This window comes from Ursus americanus, chromosome 20 (assembly GCF_024610735.1).
Source record: "Ursus americanus isolate L20-20 chromosome 20, mUrsAme1.1.p, whole genome shotgun sequence".
Taxonomy (NCBI): Eukaryota; Metazoa; Chordata; class Mammalia; order Carnivora; family Ursidae; genus Ursus; species Ursus americanus.
The window spans coordinates 7,473,106-7,492,197 of record NC_142146.1 but is presented as its reverse complement, the minus strand read 5'-3'; the positions used below and the strand labels follow the sequence as shown (position 1 = coordinate 7,492,197).

Below are 19,092 nucleotides of genomic sequence, written 5' to 3'. Positions count from 1 at the left end.
TGTAATGACACTGTGTTTCCATGTGGCTGCGAGAACGGGGCTCCTGGTGCCCATTAGCAGAGGCCGGCGTTCTCTTGTTGACAGATCAGCCGGCTCGAGGGCCAGGTGCTGAGGTACAAGACCGCCGCGGAGAACGCTGAGAAAGTGGAAGACGAACTGAAGGCAGAAAAGAGGAAGCTACAGCGAGAGGTACCTGCTTTTCTTGCTCACATTCCTACAAAGAAAAGATCCTTCACTCCGTAAGGAATTGGATCCTGGGTCCAGTTTTAAGGCAACAGCAGTGGAGTCTCTTACTCTTCAGTGTTGGTTTTTGACCTGCGCAGTGATGGCCATTTACTTTTAGGTTTTGGTCAGTTAGAGACTAGAGAAAGGATAGGTCTCCCTTTTGTTGTAGAGCCAGTCTGTTTCCCCACCCGTTGTCTGTCCTTTCTGGGATTGAGGCTCAGTGTCCCTGTTCGGCACCGCCAGCTGGCAGAAGAGACAAGGCCACGGGGTGCAGCGCAAGGCCGAGCTGGCAGTGCTTCCATTTCCCAGGCAGGGGCGGGGGGGGGGGGGGAGCGGGACTCAAGTGGCACTGGGGTTCGTGTGTGACCATGTGAGGTGACTGGGCTCTCCCTGTCTGCAGTTACGAACAGCACTGGACAAGATTGAGGAGATGGAGATGACCAACAGCCACCTGGCCAAGCGGCTGGAGAAGATGAAGGCCAACAGGACAGCACTTCTGGCCCAGCAGTAGGAGGCCACTGTCCTGTTCGGGTGCCGCTCCTGGGGCCCCTCCCAGAGGGACTGACTTTTTGTCCATTGACACAGACCCCCTTTAGTACTGTTTGAGTTTTGTCATTAAAATAGCCACCTTTGTATTTTATAATTTATGAGAGAATGAAAGAGGTTTGAATCTTCATGAATGAACACTTTGGATTTCGTTTGTAGTTTGATTCTAGACTAAGAACTGGTCCATGCTGTTTTTATTTTTTATTTCCATAATTTTAGAATCACGTTTACTCACCATTTTTCCCCAGCTGCCTCAGTGACTGGGCACTCAGAGGCCTTGGCACGGGTTCCAGAGGACAGCGACTCTGTGAGTGCCCAATGAGATAACTTGGCTGGAGACCTCGGAAAACACAAGTGCCTTCTCCATGGTGCAATTCAGATGTCAGTCATCTCCAGCGCTCAAAAGACACTTACCCTTAATATCAGATAGCATTTATATTTTAGTGAAGAAACAAGTTCACAGGTGGGGAATATATGTTTCACTCAAATTTCTATGTTTGGAGGAAAAAGCCTTTTTTTGTAAAATATTTAAATTTATATAAGAAAAAGTTAGAAAAAGATATGGGGAGTGTATATAAAACTTGCTTTATTGCATGTGGCCGGGAAAGTCCAAAGCCTCACACTCTTAAAGTTACTTTAAGAGTAGGGCCCTTTGTCTTCAACATCAACTGTGCTGTATCTCATGTAAAGTATCTCATCTGCTGCTGATTCTGGAAGAAACCTCAGATGAGCCCGGTGGGGGGGGCAGGCAGGGGGGAGGCCGGCCTGAAGACTCTATTAAACGCACCCTCTTGCTGACCACAGCTGGCTACTGACACATTCATTTTTGTTGGAGGAGCCTTTAAAACACCTCAAGGCAGCCATACCCACCCCTCTTATCTTGCCCCCTCTTCTTTTCTCTCCTCCACAAGAAGGATCTGGAATATACAGCTTTTTAAGAAGTTCAGTTTCATCTTTAAAGGCACCCGGTTCAAGGGGCTTTTATCATCGAGTATGGCCACTCTTCAGGATTTGTGATTCTCTTTTGCCCTCAGAATCAAGGTGGTTTTATGGAGATGGCGGCTGTATCTTCAGAACAAATGCTGTGGGAAGTCTAATGAATTAAAGGCACGTGAGAGAAACTGAAAGTTTAGACTTTAAACTAGATACTAAAGCTAACTTGAATGTGAAGAAAATCTCTACGAATTACCCCCTTCTTCAGAGCAATGAGCTTATTTTTAAAATATGGAAACCACTGTCCTGGATGGAGGGGATTTCCTATAAATTCTCTCTAGTCATAGCAGTAATCACCCGTGCGGGTGCTGCGGGAGAGGGCTGAGGCGGCGAGGGCCTGGAGCCCCACAGCTGGGCTGCTCAGCCTGTGCCCCGCTGGGCTCACCGAGCCCCACTGCTGAGCCGCCCTGTTGACTTTTTGGAAGTTCTATGTGGTAGAACCGGACCTCACCCCTTTTGCGGAACAACAAATTTGTCTCTTCTGTTGTCCCATTCTCTTCCAAAGGGAATGGCTTCATGTCTTCATTAGGTAAAGTTCCCTGTTCTTCCCATGGAACGTTCTTCACTGAGTCTTGTAATCTGGATTTTACCTCAGTACTGTAGGCGTTCTTCCTCCCCGTGCTCACTGCACATTTCTGTTAAGGCAGCTTATTATATTGGCATGTACAGCTTAAGTTTGTGTTTTTATGTCATCCTTCAGACAAGAATAACTAGAATTTTATCTTAAGCTGGTAGGATTCAGATCCATTAACAAAGGGGGCTCACTTAAAGTGCACACCAGTTACAGACTCCATCAGGACTGCTGCCTTCTCTCAAGTTTTTTTTTCATTACAAATTAATTAGCTTTGGTTACGTACAGTAACAGATTATCAGTTCAGCTTTCTCCATACTCAGTGTCACCAGAGCCTCTTACATGTTTGAGACCTCTTTCCAAGGCACGTGAACCAACGTAATCCGTATCAGCTGATATTAGAAATTTACCAGAATACACAAAGAATCAAACCAGAGCAAGATTTATAAAATCTTCAAGGCCTTCTTAGAATTCTTACCAGATGCCCAGACGGCTTTCAAACCAGTTTTGGATTCTTCAACCCAATCAGGTATACTGTAGGTGAAAATGGACCTAGAAAACCTTTCAAGTATAGTGAAATTAAATAAGAAATCATGTTAGGACACATCTGACAATTTATTTCTGGTTGATCCACCAAGCGTGAAAGAGTGCTACTAGTTAGAGGGCAAACGGGAGTCTTCATCCATAAGACCTACCCTTGTCAGGACACCGTCCAAGAACCGCACCACTCAGTCTGCAAGTGAGCGTGGTTAACACCGCTCGAAGACTTTGTACAGATCGGGCAGGTTAGCAAGCTGTAGGATATTTCCATCTTCTGTGAAATGTTTGGGAGGCAGAAGATGTGAGCGGAAGGCTTTATAGACGATGTGTTCCACAGTCCACTTCCAGGGCTTTGCAGAGGAGCCAGACACTTCACTCTGGAAGAGACGTGTTAGAGGTCACAATCCTCCCTGTTTGCCCCGCTCACATCCCAGCATCCGTGGTTTCCTGGCTGACTGTACTGGGCCTGGAAGTCTTGCTGGTTAAAATGGGCTATTTTACCTCATGCTGGTGAAACATCCTCTCTGGTCAGCCTCTCAGGGATCCTACAGCCCTGAATGTGCGAGAGGAGACAAGGGGAAAAGAAGGCAGAGACTTTCTCCCATGGAAACTTTGTTTCCATTTGGGAGGAACAGTTGATTGTAGCAGGATCTAACATAATGTCTGATCCTGACTACAATGTTCAGCCGGCAAGGCATGCACCCAGGCCCTTTTTGTTTACAGCTGATCTGTAAGAAGAGCTAGGGATTGGACGTCAGTACTGCCCCGTGTGCCTGGCAGAGCAGTGGTCAGATGTAAAATGAGCGGAAGCTAAAGGAGCGTGGGGAGACTGGGGCAGAACCTGAAGACTAGGGCTGCACACTTGAGGGCGAACGATGGGAGACGAGGGCTCACTAGCCCTGGATCGTCCAGCTCAGCCTCCCAGCTCACTGTGATGGCTTGTGTTTCCACATTTGACAGGTACCGAGATCATTCTAGAGGGACCTTCCAAACCAGCAGAAGGAAGAAAATTCATGAATAAAAGCAGACCATTATGTTTAAACCTTATGTGCAGTGAAATCCTAGGAATTCAGAGGCGGCAAGTTTCATTTCCTAAAGGTTGTGTGAGGGCCCATCCCTGTCCCAGGAGCTAATGTGCGTCACCACAGTACCTGCTGGCCTGAGAGGGTTGACTCCTCAGATATATACTGCTTCCGAATGGAGTAAAATATAGCACATTCTTTACTGAGGCTTTCAAAACATTCCTTCTCCTCATCCCAGTTCACCTGGTCCAAAGAGAGAATTCAATACCTCAACATAGGTACTTGCTTTAGTAAACACATTTCATTTCCAAGTGGAGATCACAGACTACTTAAAGCTTTTTACATGTAACATTTTAGGCATTAAATCTGGAAATGAACTGCTGAATACTGCTGGGGTAGGTGGGGTAAGGGGGGACCTTCAGCTGTTTTATCCTTTATATCATTCCACGTGAAGGTGTGGTCCCGTGCCCTCTCCCTCCAGCCCACACGCAGGTACCCACATACTTAGGAATGGCTTGACCACTTGCCTCTGTGGCTAGTCGAAGAATGAAGATAGGCAGACCCTCCAAAGGGGGCACATAGTTGTCGATCAGCAGGGGTAATCCAATCAGGTTCCCCTCCTGCTTGAGGAGAAAAGGCCACGACAAGGAGACAAAAATTAAATTGTTAGAATTTAATCAAGTTCCACTTCCCCAGTGCTCCTTCCAGGTCTTGTTCGCATGCCTGCACCTTGGGTGACCAGGTGCTTGACTGGGCTGGGCACCGGGGGCAGGAAAGCAAAGCGCTTAAAAAGAGCTTTTTGTATTGACATGAAGCAGAACAACTTCTTTCAGTATGCTCGCCAACTAAAGAACACATCGAAATGGAAAGCCCCAAAGGTTAAGGGATAAGAGGAAGAAACAAGAAAGCAAGTGGCCTGGCATCATCTCATTCGCTGCGGCCTGTAGGGACTCTGGGATTCAGCTCTCCCTTGTCGGGATCCTTCACCCCGGGAACAGGAATGGGCATGAACGGATGACAAAATGGTTGTGTAACCTAGACATGCAAATAGGGAGTGAAGATGTGAATGGATGTCACATGCTGATCCTCTCAGAGGTGGGCGGCCTTCTTGTCCTGATCTCAGACCAACTACAGAACTTGATTCTTATCTGAGGAATACAACAGAGGCATAAAAATGGCTGTCACACACCTCATCGATTTCCAAAGAGAAATAGTCTGCAAGCATCTCAGACTTCTTCTTCAGAAACTCAACAATGTACTCAGCAAGTCCTTCTTTGGGACCATCTTCCTCCGTCCAGCCACTCTCAGGACTATCCAAGGCGAGCATGGCCAGGTCAAACAGCGGTGCTGGCTCCTAGAATGGAGGCGGTGTTAACAGTGCATCCATGTGAAGCCTGTATTCCTTCCCACAAAACCACCACAGGCACACCTCGGAGGTACTATGGGTTTGGTTCCAGACTGCCACAGTCAAGGAATATCACAATATAGTGAGTCAGATGAATTTTTTGGTTTCCCAGTGCACATAAAAGTTATGTTTACACACATATATATCCTATCTATGAAGTGTGAAATAGTATTATGTCTAAAAAAAACAATGTACATCCCTTAGAAAAACAATTCAGCTGTAATCATCAAGACAGTATGGTACTGGCACAAAGAGAGAAGGAAAGATCAATGGAACAGAAGAGAGAACCTAGACGTGGACCCTCAACTCTATGGTCAACTAATCTTCGACAAAGCAGGAAAGAATATCCAATGGAAAAAAGACAGTCTCTTCAAGAAATGGTGTTGGGAAAACTGGACAGCCACATGCCGAAGAATGAAACTGGACCATTTCTCTGACACCATACACAAAAATAGACTCAAAATGGACTAAAGACCTAAATGTGAGACGGGAAGCCATCAAAATCCTAGAGGAGAACACAGACAGCAACTTCTTGCTAAACCCGTCTCCAAAGGTAAGGGAAACAAAGGCAAAAATGAACTATTGGGACTTCATCAAGATAAAAAGCTTTGCATAGCAAAATAAACGGTCAACAAAACCAAAAGACAACAGACAGAATGGGAGAAGATATTTGCAAATGTCTCATGAGATAAAGGGCTAGTTATAAAGAACTTACAAACTCAATACCCAAAGAACAAATAATCCAATCAAGAAATGGGCAGAAGACATGAATAGATATTTCTACAAAGAAGACATCCAAATGGCCAAGAGACACATGAAAAAGTGCTCAACATCACTGGGCACCAGGGAAATACAAATCAAAACCACAGTGAGATACCACCTCACACCAGTCAGCATGGCTAAAATTAAGTCAGGAAACGACAAATGTTGGCGAGGATGCAGGGAAAGGGGATCCTTCCTGCACTGTTGGTGGGAATGCAAGCTGGTGCAGCCACTCTGGAAAAAAAGTATGGAGGTTCCTCAAAAAGTTGAAAATAGAGCTACCCTACGACCCAGCAATTGTACTACTGAGCATTTACCCCAAAGATACAGATGTAGTGAAAAGAAGGGGCACCTGCACCCCAATGTTTATAGCAGCAATGTCCACAACAGCCAACCTATGGGAAGAGCCCAGATGTCCATCAACAGATGAATGGATGAAGAAGATGTGGTTCATACATACCATGGAATATTATTCAGCCATCAGAAAGGATGAATACCTACCATTTACATTGACAGAGATGGAACTAGAGGGTACTATGCTAAGCGAAATAAGTCAATCAGAGAAAGATAATCATCATATGGTTTCACTCATATGTGGAAATTAAGGGAAAAAACCCAGAATCATAGGGAAAGAGGAAAAAATGAAACAGGATGAAATCAGAGAGGGAGATAAGAGACTCTTAATCATAAGAAACAAACTGAGGGTTGCTGGAGGGGAGGGGGTGAAGGGATGGCGTAACCAGGTGATGGACATTGGGAGGGTATGTGTTGTAATGAGCACTGGGTATTATATAAGACTGATGAATCACAGACCTGTATCCCTGAAACAAACAATACATTATATGTTAATTAATTGAATTTAAATTAAAAAAAGTGAAAACAAAAAAAGAAAATGTGTGCTTCTGGAAAAAAAAATTATTGCTAAAAAATGCTAACCATCTGAGCTTCCAGTGAATTATTATCACTCATCACAGTTTGTATTATATACAAATACAATAATAAAAAAGTTTGAAATATTACCAGAATTACCAAAATGTGACACAGAGACATGAAGTGAGCAAATGCTATTGGAAAGATGGTGCCAACAGATCTGCTCAATGTAGGGTTGCCACAGATCTTGAATTTGTAGAAATGCAAGGTCTGTGACGTGCAATGAAGCACAAAATGAGGTGTGCCCGTGTGAAAACCACAAAGCCATGATCGTGACAGGTGAGAAACCCCAAATCTAACACTCACTCCCCATCTCCCACAGAGAAAACACCTGAAAATCACAAGAAAACCTCTTCCTCCTCCTCCTCCTCCCCGGTGGCCACTGCAGCAGAGAGGATGTGACAGCCTGCTGAACAGGTGGGAAGGGGGAGGCCGTGTGGAGGCACTGCCCTCGTGCAGCTCTAAGGGCTCCATGCCTCACTGAAAACTAATGCAAGGGGACGGGAGAATCAGTTCAAGGACATCTCAGGTAAATCATCTGATTAGGAAGAAGACTGAAATATATGCTTAAAAATAAGATGCCTAAATTTTCTTCCATTTCTCCCCTTCCGACTTTACTATGGTCATACATTTTACTTTTACACATGTTACAAACCCACAGAACACTGTTTCTATTTTTTCATAATAGAGGAGTCAGTGAAAGGATTCGACAATTTAAATGTTTATGGACTCAGTACCAGAGCTTTAAAATCTATGAAGGATCAAACGAATGGAACTGGCAAAGAGAAAAAGACAGATTCGCAATTACAGAAGTTTCAATACCACTCTTTAAAAAAAATAAACTAGAAAATCAGGATATGGAAGATCTGAGCCTCACTGTCAACTTGCTATACTTGCCACTCCACTCAAGCAGACCAGGCTACACAGTCGTTTCAAGTGTGTGTGGGCCACTGAGCAGCACAGACCATACTCTTAGTGATTTCTAATTCAGTAACAGGTATCGGGAAAAGCTCCAAGTAACTGGAAACAACATACTTCTCAATAACCTGTGGGTCAAAGAAGAAATCAAAAAGGAAATAAAGTATTTTGAACTGGATGAAAATGAAAACAACTTATCAAAATTTGTGGGAAGCTGTGAAAGCAGCACTCAGGAAATGTATTAGCAATACATTAGAAAAGAATGATGTCCTATCAGTGACCTCAGCTTCCACCTTAAGAAATCTGAAACAGAAGAGCAAATTAAACCCAAAATAAGTAGAAAGGAAGTAATAAAGATCAGAGTAAATATCAATGGGATAGAAAACAGAAAAACAACAGAGAAAAATCAATGAAACCAAAAGTCAGTTCTTTGAGATCAATAAAAATAGACAAACTTCTAGCCAGGCTGATTAGGTTAAAAAGAGAGGCCACACATCGCCAATATTGGGAATGAGAGAGGATCTAAACATTAAAAGAATTATGAAAAATACTATGAACAACTTCATGCCAATAAATTCAAAAACTTCAATGGAAAAATTCCTTGAAAGAAACCAAAACCAAAACTCTGTCAAGAAGAAAAAGACAACCCGAATAGTTACCTGTGAAAGAAACTGAATTTGTAGCTAAAAATGTTCCCATGAGGAAATCTCCAGACCCAGATGGCTTCACTCACTGGTGAATTCTACCAGAAATTTAAGGAATCACCCCAATTCTATACAAACTCTTCCAGATGATGAAAAAGGAGGGAAGAGCTCCCAACTCATTCTATGAAGCCAGCATTAATGCTGATACCAAACCAAAGACTACAAGAAAAAGAAAAACCAGTATCATTCATGAACATATATGCAGCAATTGTAAACAAAATTCTGGCAAATCAATTTCAATAATATATAAAAAGAGTACAGTTCATCCCAGGAACGCAAGATTGGTTTTTAACATGAAAATCAATGTAATTCATCATATTAAGAAATTTAAAAAGAATACCACGCAATTATCTTAACAGATACAGAAAAGTCATTTGAAAAAACTCAATATCCATTCCTGAATAAAACCAACTCTAAGCAAACAAGGAACAGAAGGGAACTTCCTCAACCTCATAAAGGACATCTCATCTCTACCTACAGCAGAAAAGCATACTTACTTTGGAAAGACTGAATGTGCTTCCCCGTAAGATCAGCAACAAGGATTTCCATTCTCACCACTTCTATTCAACATTGTACTAAGGGTCTAGCAGTCAGGCAAGAAAAAGAAAGCCATCCAGGTTGGACAGGAAAAATAAAACTGCCTTTATTCACAGAGGCTATGATCATCCATGTAGAAACTGATAGAAATCTGTAAGAAAACCACTAGCACTACTAAATGAGCTTGGCAAGGTTGCAAGGGACAAGATCAATGTACGTAAACACCTGTGTTTCTATATACTAGCAACACACAACTGGAAAATTTTTAAAATGCCATTTATAATAGCGTCAAAAAATGTGGGATAAGAAGGGATAAATCTAACAAAAGATTTCCTCTCCAAATTGCTCTGCAGATTCAAGACAACCCCAATAAAAATCCTAGTAGGCTTTTTTGTAGTTATGTCGGCTGTACAAAGATGATATGAAACTACATAGATAAGTAGCCTGATTTTAATTCTAAATTAAAATTAAGCAATGAAAAGGTCTTGGAAGAAATGACCTAAGACTGTCAGTTGGGGTTGGTTGTGTTTGGGTCATAGGCCTTAGAGGATGTTTATTTCTATTTTTATCTCTCTACAGGTTTTCTTAAGTAGATATGTACTAACCAATACAATAATAAACTTTTGTTTAAGCTGGCTACCAAGTGACTATTCTGCTTTGTATAAAACTGTGTTATAACTAAAGATACTTCCATATACAAATCATACAATACAAACACGATCCTAGGCATATTTAGAAAAACTTAATATACCGCCAAGCAGATAATTAGGGTAAAGCTATTACTTTCAGAAATGACCAGGTGCTGGAAGTTTCAGAAGTGAGAAGCAGGAAGTAAACTTACCGAGAGTCTCAGAACACCAAAATTGGCAAAATCATAAATGAGTATCTGGTAGAATAGTTCTTCACTGAAAATAAAAATGAAGTGACTTTAAGGAAATGCTGAATCCGTGCTTGAAAGCCAAGCAGTCAGGACAAACAGAAGAAATAACCCCTGCAACATGGATGGGACATGCCGTGGAGACTTCCTGACAGTCTACAAGACCTCCTCCTCCTCTAAGGAGCTGGGACCCGTTGCGTGCTCCAGTCAGGGCTTCGGCTGTCCAGCTGCCCCACGCGGCTTAGAGCACTAAGGCTAAGTCTCTAAGTCACCCAGACTCTGTCCCCAACCCCTGGTGCTGTAAAAGGCTGCTGAACGCCCTGTAGGTGAAATGTAAGAAATTTTTGTTGGCTTACTTTTTCCCCCACTTACAAAGAATCCTATAAATCACTTTTTTTTTTTTTTACAACTCACCATTAAAAATGGTATGGAGTATATAAGGAGAGCAGGAGACTTGCTAAATAATCACAAGTGCACACAAGGCAGAACTAGACCAGCTGGCTGTTTGGTGTAGGATGATGCACTGGCTGGCAACGCTCCGAAAGCAGCTGTGGGGGTACAACACGCTGGCCTCCTTACACAGCACGGTGCTGAAATTAATGGCACTTTATAGTTCTTAAGCAATCTGAACCATATAGGTCTGTTTAAAGCCTTCTCATTATCAATCAAAGTAGACAACGTATCTGCTATGCCTGCGTTACAGGGGGAAACTGAGGCACCCAGCGAGTACCTAACTTGTCCCAGGTCAGAGCTAATAAGATGGAAAAGGAAGGAGTTGAATCCAGATTCTGCACTCTGAACCTGATTCTCAATCTGTTTCTTTTAGCTTCTCACTGGGAAACCATTCACATTTATTAATAGCTGAAATTCTAGCGCTGGCCTGGCTTTCTGTTTGTAAAATGAAAGAACCTGAACACAGTGTGATTTGGAGTCTTGGAAATGTACTTATATGAGATGGGAAAGAAAGAACAAGGGCAGTAGAATTCCCAACACATTCATAAGAGACAGCCCACTGCGCAAGCCAAAGGTTTCTCAAAGAAAAGACAAGGGATCCTGAACAGAGCTGCACCAAGACAGCCTAGAAGGGGTGAGTTCTGAATATCCAAAGACATGTGTGTGGCAGCAGTCAGCTCTGGGCTGGGGAAGTTTCTAGGTGAGGGAGGAAATTAGTTCTTATCTTGTGCGCCACCCCCAAGCAACGTATGGCGGCTGCCTTGCTCACGGGCTCACGAAGCACTGCAAGGCGTCAGCAGGGCTTGGTGGGAAAGGGCCCCACAGTGGCCAGGTGATGTCTAGTAGATGCCGGGTGGCAGCACCCTCCCCATCTGTGCCACCTAATTGAGAACAGATTTGATACAGGTTCTAGACTCACTAGGAGCTCATCGACCAAGGTCTCTGGGAACAATCAATAGCTATGTACTAGGCAAATGGCACGGCTTGTCAACCCCGCTGGCTCATGCGGTGGCGAGAGTAAGCCTTGGCGACATTCCCTAAAGAGGAAAGGGGGCATTGGGTCTTCTTTCTCTTGCATCCCACATTACCCCGCTGCACACAGCAGATGCTAGAATTCTCTACTGGCACTAAGCCCTCAACACCTGGTTCAACCACAGTGGTCAACATTTACTGAGGACCAAGAACCTGCCAAACATGAGGCTTCTCATGTCATTTCTTATCCTCACAAAACCCTGCAAGTGAAGTAGTAATTTCCAAATGTGCAGATGAGAAGTCTGAGACACAGTTTAGGGAAGTACCTTGTCCAGGGTGACAAAAATGGTAAATGGTTGGGCCTGGACTGGAAACCATCCGTCTGTCTCCAAAGCCTGGGACCTTCCCCAACAGCTCAGACCGCTCGCTGTCCCTGGCTTTTTGTGCCTGCGCCTCCAGACCATTCTTGTAGTGGCCCTGCTTTTGTCATGCACTTACTCGTTTACCTCAGTTTGGTGGTGTTGAGAAGGTATAACTTGGTCTGATGCTGTGCCAAGGCCCACTGCGGATTCACGCAGCCCACAAAGGAGTGGTTATGCAGCATCTCTCGGAGCGCTGGAAAAGAAAGAGCCGGTCAGGAACGGCATCCCACCAACACCGCTTTGCAGCCCAAAGCACCAGAGCTAGAGACAACAAACGAGCACGATGCCTGCAATGTACCTCTTGCTGAAAACACACACAAATGAGGAATAAATGATAACTAATCTTTCAAAATGCAACAAAAACATTGCCCAAAGGTAAAGGAAAACTTTGCCCAACGATCACACCCTAAGGCAAAGAAGGAAGCCAGAGAAGTACTGCGAACTCTGAAGCCAGCTTCACCCAAAGGCACCAGAGGAACTCAGGAATCACAAACGCTAGTCTGTGCAGGCTCTCAGGTGCGGGGAAAGAAGAACAAAAATGTAGGGATGGTTTGAAACGGGGAGTCTAATAGGAGAACACTTCCCCAGCATGTGAAGCTGAGATGCCAGGGGCCGCACCCTCAGGCAAAAGAGAAGAAATCCTGCCGTGTCCCGAGTCCCAGGGCAGGGAGCAGAACTGCCCACGGACCTCAAGCCTGGGTGTTGGGGGTAAAGAAAAAAATCACAGCCCCGAGAATCTGTAACCACGAGCCGGTCCTCACAAGCTTCTGCAGCCAGGATTCACGCTAAGTGCGTTGCCTAAAACCTTGTATGGAGATTTTAGTTTAACATTGATTCCAGGGCTGACTGTTCCTCCAGGTCCCTGATAGAATCAAATGCAAATTCTCTGCGGAGAAATTCAGTTTCAGTCCAGGCTTCAAATTATCCCCCACAGATAAAATACCAGAAGCTAGCAGTCAAAAAATTACAAAACACACAAAGAATGTAGCAAGAACCAGAATCCAGAAGAAACCACACGACCTCTGCAAAGGTTCAGAGACTGGAAATACCAGCAAAGAAGAGAAAATAAGTATGTTCAGGAGGCTTAAGAGGGATTAAACAATGAATAAGTAGCAAGAGACTATCAGAAATGACCAAGATCTACAAAAGAAACCGAATTTCTAAAAATGAAAAATATATGACTGAACTTAAAAATCAAGACCGACTTCACAACAGATGAGACAAAGTTGCCAAGATAATAACTGATAGGTAGATCTGAAAAATTATCCAGAATGCAGCGCAGAGAGACAAAGAGGAAAACTACAGAACTGCTTATGCAACATGGAAGATAATAAATATATAACTCGAGTTCCAGAAGGGAGAGAGGGCAGGGGGAGATGATATTTACAGTTTGAAGACAAAAAATATCTGCAACTATCCCAGAAGTGACAGAAGACACCAAACCTCAGTTCTAGGAAGCCCAACAAAACCCACACTTGGCATACAGAGATACTGCGTACACTAAAGAAAAGAGATCTTAAAAGCACTCAGAGACAAAAGAGAGATTCCCTACAAAGTAATAAAATATAAGACGGTTAGCTGGATTTTCAGCAGTAAGAGTGGAAAATGATATCATTTTACCAAAAAATGATAGAACACCACCTCTGGTGCATTAAGAAAAAGTCAATCTGGAATTTTAAACCCAGCAAAAAACACTTTCAAAATGAGCATAAACTGGACAAAACAAAACTCAGTTGGCCACCCAAGACCCCACCTAATGGACAGGCTTCAGGTAGACCATGAACGATCTAAGGGAAAGAATTATGAGCAAATAATATTCACTAAATCCAAACAAAGTGACAATGACAATGTATTATAGAACAATTTGATATCCACATGAAAACCATGAATCGAACACCATACACCAAAGACGAATTCCAGGAGGACTAGGGATTTACGTATAAGCATTTTAGGAGACAATATAAGAATATGTTAATTAAACCCAGAGTTAGGAAACATTTCCTACATTAGATTTAAAAAGCCAATCTGTAAAGAACAATTCACAAAACCTGCCTATGTTAAATCTAAGAATTTCTATTCATGAAACAAGTATTTGTTTAAAAAAAGAAGAAGAAAATGGATAAATCCTAAACTGGGGGAAGATGTTTTCATGTAACTGATCATTATCTGGAATATTTGAAGAACTCCTCAAACCAGTCTGAAAAGACCACAAACCCAACAGAAAAATGGGCAAAAAACTAGAACAGGCACTTAACGGAAGGGGAAATATCCTTCAATTTATAGTAATCAGGGAGATGCAAATTAAACCACCATTAGCTACCATTCCACAAACACCAAAGTGGTAAAAAGTCTGACAAGACCAAATGTAGGAGAGGAAGTGGAACAAATGCAACTTCCGTGCCCTGTTGGTGGGGCCAATGGGTACGTTTATCTGACCCCTTTGAAAAACAATTCATCATCTTCTGACCCAGCAGTAGCTCTGCTGAGTATACACCCACAGCAGAGCTTCCCCACCAGTGTGCCAAGCTCTTGAATCTCTCATGGCCAGAGCGGGAGGGGGTATGAGCAGGCAGGGATGAGGCCATCTGAATCCAAATGTCCTTCAGCAGAACGAATGAACAAACGTGCAGTTACAGTCACCAACTGGAATCTATTACACAGAAAAAGCAAACCAGAGCTATATGTAGTCAGATGGATGAATCCTAGAACAGAATGCATGTGTATGTATGTTTTATGCACACACACACTATACACCCCCCCCAAGAAAACCCTTACAGTATGATTCCATCTATGTAAAATTTAAAACTTGCAAACTGAACAAATTTTTTAGGGCTATAAATACGGCTGGTAAAACTATATTAAAAAGAAATAACAATCATAAAATTTAAGAAAGCGGTTACCTCTAAGGGAGAAGGGAAGGGGTTAGTTTAGGGAAGAAGAACCTAAGAGATTCAGAGGTGATGAACCCACAATGCTCTATCTCTTAACCAGGTGTTCACGTGTTTTCTTGTATAGATCTTAGGTATGTATTTTATAAATTTGATTTTTTATTTACCAATACATCTGTGTGTGTGTAAGTAAAAATACCACCACCATAAAGGGGGGTGGGGAAGGGTCTGGGGACAGCAGTAAGCCTGTAGACCATGTTTTCACTATACTTCTCTTTTTTAGCTTAGGCACCACAAGTGAATTCTCATATTGTTACATAAGTTCTGTAATGCTCTCCGTCTCCCCAAGCCCCAATAGAAAGAGGCTTATTTTCTTCATTTTTAGAATGAAGTGTTCCCCTCTGTTCCCACTGGAAACTCAATGTCTCTACAGGATGTACTGTGTAGGCGGAAAATGATTATTTTAAAAGCTGGAGAACATCGAATAATCTTGAATAATGAGGCACTGGAGGAAAGAGAAAGCAGTGTAATCCACTAAAAAAAGGGTCAGAGATTTTTCCATACAGATTTTTCATAGAGCCCTCTGACGCATCCTAGCTACCGAGGTGCAGCCCTGCCAGCCTGGGTGGGGAAGGGAGGCGGCTGCTGGCTTGGTGCGGGCCTTCCAGAGTCACTCTTTCATCCAGGCGGGACTTTTCTTCCCGCCACTTGGAGCTCTTCACAATGTATCAGGACCTCAAGAACCTCTCTTTCATCCCTCCTCTAAATACCTCCCCAGCATCACAAGTCTGTGGGCATCTCCCTGCCGTTTCGCCAGCAGCAAAATGGGACAAGATCCTTCTGTGCTTCAAAGCCCAACCACACAGCTGGGCTCCCAATGGAGGTCCCGGGTCTCGCTCGGCCTGTTTTTCTGAGAAGGAGCAAGTAAAGCCAAAGCGAAGGAAGCGCGCCGGGTGCTCTGGTTCTTCATGGCCGTGTGCGGAGCAGAAGCTCAGCGCCCTACCAGACCGCCTGGCGGGAGCCCCCGCGGGCACGGCCTCTGGCCGCCGCCCCAGATGAGCCAAAAGCCATCCCGGCAGCTCTCACCCTGAGCGCCACTGGTGTGGCCTTCTACCTCCATTACAGAGTAGCTTTCATTTTACCTGCTGCGGAAGCCAGCTACTTACTAACCACTGCCCAAACCACCGCGGAATCCTGTACGGCAGGGCTCATTCACCTCTCCCTCTGCCTCAGCACCCAGCCCCGGGCATTCTGTGCAGATAGCATACTTGACAGGTGTTCGCCAACCTGATTTCATGTACCAAAATGATCACCTGAGGACAAGCCATATAAAAGTATGAACACTGACACCCAGGACCGTTGCCCAAAGACCAAGGGAAAAAAAATAAAATAGTGGGTAAAATGTTAAACACGTTCACATTCAAATGATAGCAAAAAAATTACAATATTCCTTGTCCTCATTCATTAATAGATCAAAATTATGAGACTTGCAAGTACATTCAGTCATTATTAATCTGAGATGAGCCTAATTCCTCGGAACTGACTGGATACCGGGCCAAAAATGTCCCGCATTTGCCCACCAGGGCTGGGGAGATCCAGCACACTCGAGAGAGGTGCCTGGTTGAGTGTTCAACTTCGACATCCTGTAGAAGAAAGGTTCACCTCCCGGGCAACTGCTCTCAATCATGTACACACTGCTTCAGCAAATACCTACGGAGTCCACCTGCCAGGCCCCCTGTGGACACCGAGGGTGATGCACTGAGTGTGACAGACACGATCCCTGCACAGACAACACACCGATTGAATAAAACCACACAAATGAGCACAACGAGGAACGTGGGTACAAGGAGAGCATCCCTTACTTCTCTCCTGGGCTGGGGCACGGCCAGTCCCTGCGGGGGAGCAGCCGGGCTGCTGGTCTGTTAAGGGAAGTGGCCTACCTCACCAAATCTGAGCTCCAGGGAAATCCCTGGACAGCATTCACCTCGAAGACAAGCAGCTTCCCCGACCTGGGGCCACGGGGCTAAAGTACGCGCTAGTGGGCAGGACCCAAGGCCCCATCCCGTGGACAGAGGCCTGAGCTGACGAGGCACGCACGAGGGATCTCAGGTGTTCATCGCAAGGGCCCGGTAAGGGCTGAAGCAGTGCTATCATGCTGTGGAGCAGGAAAATAATGCCCTAAAAAGGTGAACCCATTTCTGCTAGGTGAGGGAATGGTGTAGCTGGCAGGAGCTTCCGCAGAGCCCGTCCGGCTCACTCCACTCCCGCACGAAAGCCACCACACCTTCTGTGAGACCCTACACCGGCGCGTCTGAAAAACCAGCCTCGGTGGCGGGGATCAAATCACAAGGGGCACCTGCCCCCTAGAGCAGCTGGTTTGTTTAGCCTCTGAGTCCTGGGCCAGCCACCTCGTGTGCAGACCGTGTCAGTCACCATCCGCCCTCGGTGACGTGTGTCCCTGGGCCTGTTTCTGACTGCTGGGATGTTCTAACTCATCTGTCCACTCCTGTCCTCTCCATCTTCCATTTCATGTCCTCACCTTCAAAACAGGTAACAGCAGCTGCCTGCCTCCCTCACAAGTTGATTCTAGATTTAAATGAGATAACATGTACAAATACACAGTTTGGGAACATTGAGATTCATCATCTGAGCCTCAGCAATGGACTCCAAACCTGATCCAACTTGACTCAGGTTAGCTTGACACTGCACTGAAAATAGTGTGCAACTAGTCAGAAATTTCTCAAAACTCTAACTTTAAATAGCCAATTTACATAAGGGATACAAGCCCTCAAGGAAAACTCCGTAAACTCCAAATCTGAGGGAGGCTGTCAATTGAAACTACTGTGAACAAGCCTGCTAAATAAATCAAGGAACAGCCCACCTCTCTTATAACGTTTCAAACGGTTTTAAAAGCTTCCAGCTTGAAAGCCAATAAGCGGAAGTAAAGAGCGACTGGAGCAAATCTTCGTGCAAACAAAAATCGGAGGCCAACTGGCAGCTACTTCTACAGCTGGTCAGACCTCAGTCACAGGAAGCTTTTACTCTTCCCACGTGTAGAGACACCTATGGCTTTGCCCACATGTGGACAAAGCCCAGAGAGCTGAGAAAAGAGAGAATGAACAGGAAAGGCAAACTGAGGCCTTCCTGAATTCGTTCAAACAAGGGGTGACTGGGATAGAGAAAAATGTAGGGGGCCACAGAGTCACAACAGTGCGTTAGAAAGTGGAGGACTGGGGCAGCTGGCTGGCTCAGTCAGTTAAGCATCTGTCTTTGGCTCAGGTCATGGGTCTCTGGGTCCTGGGATCGAGCCCCTGTGGAGCCCCGCATTGGGCTCCCTGCTCAGTGGGGAGTCTGCTTCTCCCTCTCCCAATGCCTCCCCCCCAGCTTGTGCTCTCTCTCTCAAATAAATAAAATCTTTAAAAAAAGAAGAAGAAGAAGAAGAAGAAGGTGGAGGATTAGTGTGAAAAGTGCTAACCTGCTCTGCTCCCCGGCCACTGAGGACTTTAACCACGTTGTCATATTTTAAGATGCGGGTTGAAACGTAACTATTTTAATCAGGAAATGTGTTACCGATGAAACATGGAAAGGCCATGACTAAACCGCTGAGACTCAAGTGCAGAGCTGCTGTCTGGAGCCCGGAGCCGTGCTGTCTCCGCTTGGAGCATGACCGTCTGACTCAGCAGGTGAGGGTGGCTCTTTGGGCCAAGCTGGTGTTCTGGTCCTCAATCCCTGCGCAGTTTGTGCCTGGGACATGACTAGCCCCCTTTAATTCCTAAACCCACATCAGCTGGTTTTGAAGTAACCGGGACCAAAACGGAGCTCTATCCTCAAGTATTCTGAAAAGCTGTATCTGAGGAAGGTGATGTTGATTCATGGCTTTGTCTTCCGGGTATAAAAATATCTACTGACTTCTTACTCTGTAACAAGTGTTTTACTTATTTTCTCTCTAATCAGCACAATCATCTTCAAGGGTAAAATCAATCCCGTTTTAAAGATGAGGAAAAACCGAGGCAGAGCAAGGATAAGTCACGAGTCTAAGGTCACACAGCGGAATTGGTAGTGCCAGGAGAGCCACTGGGGGCCCTCCAAAGCCTGCTCTAGCAAGAGCACGCCCCGCTCAGGCCACAGATTAGAATCTTGTGGGTCATCACACCGCTTTAAACTAAGAAACAAACTGAAAATTATGTAAATGACTCCTTTACTCTGGCTGCTAGGATTCAGCGAGAATATCGATCAATTATAATTAAAACCAGAGATTACTTTTTCCATTCCCTCCCAGCTGAAAACTGTCTTTCAGCTGCTGCTGCTGCGGGTGAGGAAAGGGAGG

The 19,092-nt window shown here is 44.6% G+C and overlaps 2 protein-coding genes across 17 annotated transcripts in view; one reads left to right on the top strand and one right to left on the bottom strand.

Moving 5' to 3' along the window:
- The window catches only part of LRRFIP2 (LRR binding FLII interacting protein 2), a 104,864-nt gene extending 103,959 nt beyond the window's left edge, over positions 1-905 (top strand). For all 15 annotated transcript variants that reach the window (XM_045798266.2, XM_045798264.2, XM_045798259.2 and 12 more), the window contains 2 exons: positions 85-189; positions 626-905. In XM_045798266.2, the coding sequence (XP_045654222.1) occupies positions 85-189; positions 626-736 (216 nt within the window). In that variant the 3' untranslated portion in view covers positions 737-905. The remainder of the gene's footprint in view (positions 1-84; positions 190-625) is intronic.
- Positions 906-2,761: 1,856 nt separating this feature from the next.
- The window catches only part of MLH1 (mutL homolog 1), a 43,002-nt gene continuing 26,671 nt past the window's right edge, over positions 2,762-19,092 (bottom strand). For both annotated transcript variants that reach the window (XM_045798250.2, XM_045798251.2), the window contains exons 14-19: positions 11,962-12,070; positions 9,995-10,058; positions 5,087-5,251; positions 4,425-4,517; positions 4,027-4,140; positions 2,762-3,252 (exon numbers count right to left, since the gene is read on the bottom strand). In XM_045798250.2, the coding sequence (XP_045654206.2) occupies positions 3,085-3,252; positions 4,027-4,140; positions 4,425-4,517; positions 5,087-5,251; positions 9,995-10,058; positions 11,962-12,070 (713 nt within the window). In that variant the 3' untranslated portion in view covers positions 2,762-3,084. The remainder of the gene's footprint in view (positions 3,253-4,026; positions 4,141-4,424; positions 4,518-5,086; positions 5,252-9,994; positions 10,059-11,961; positions 12,071-19,092) is intronic.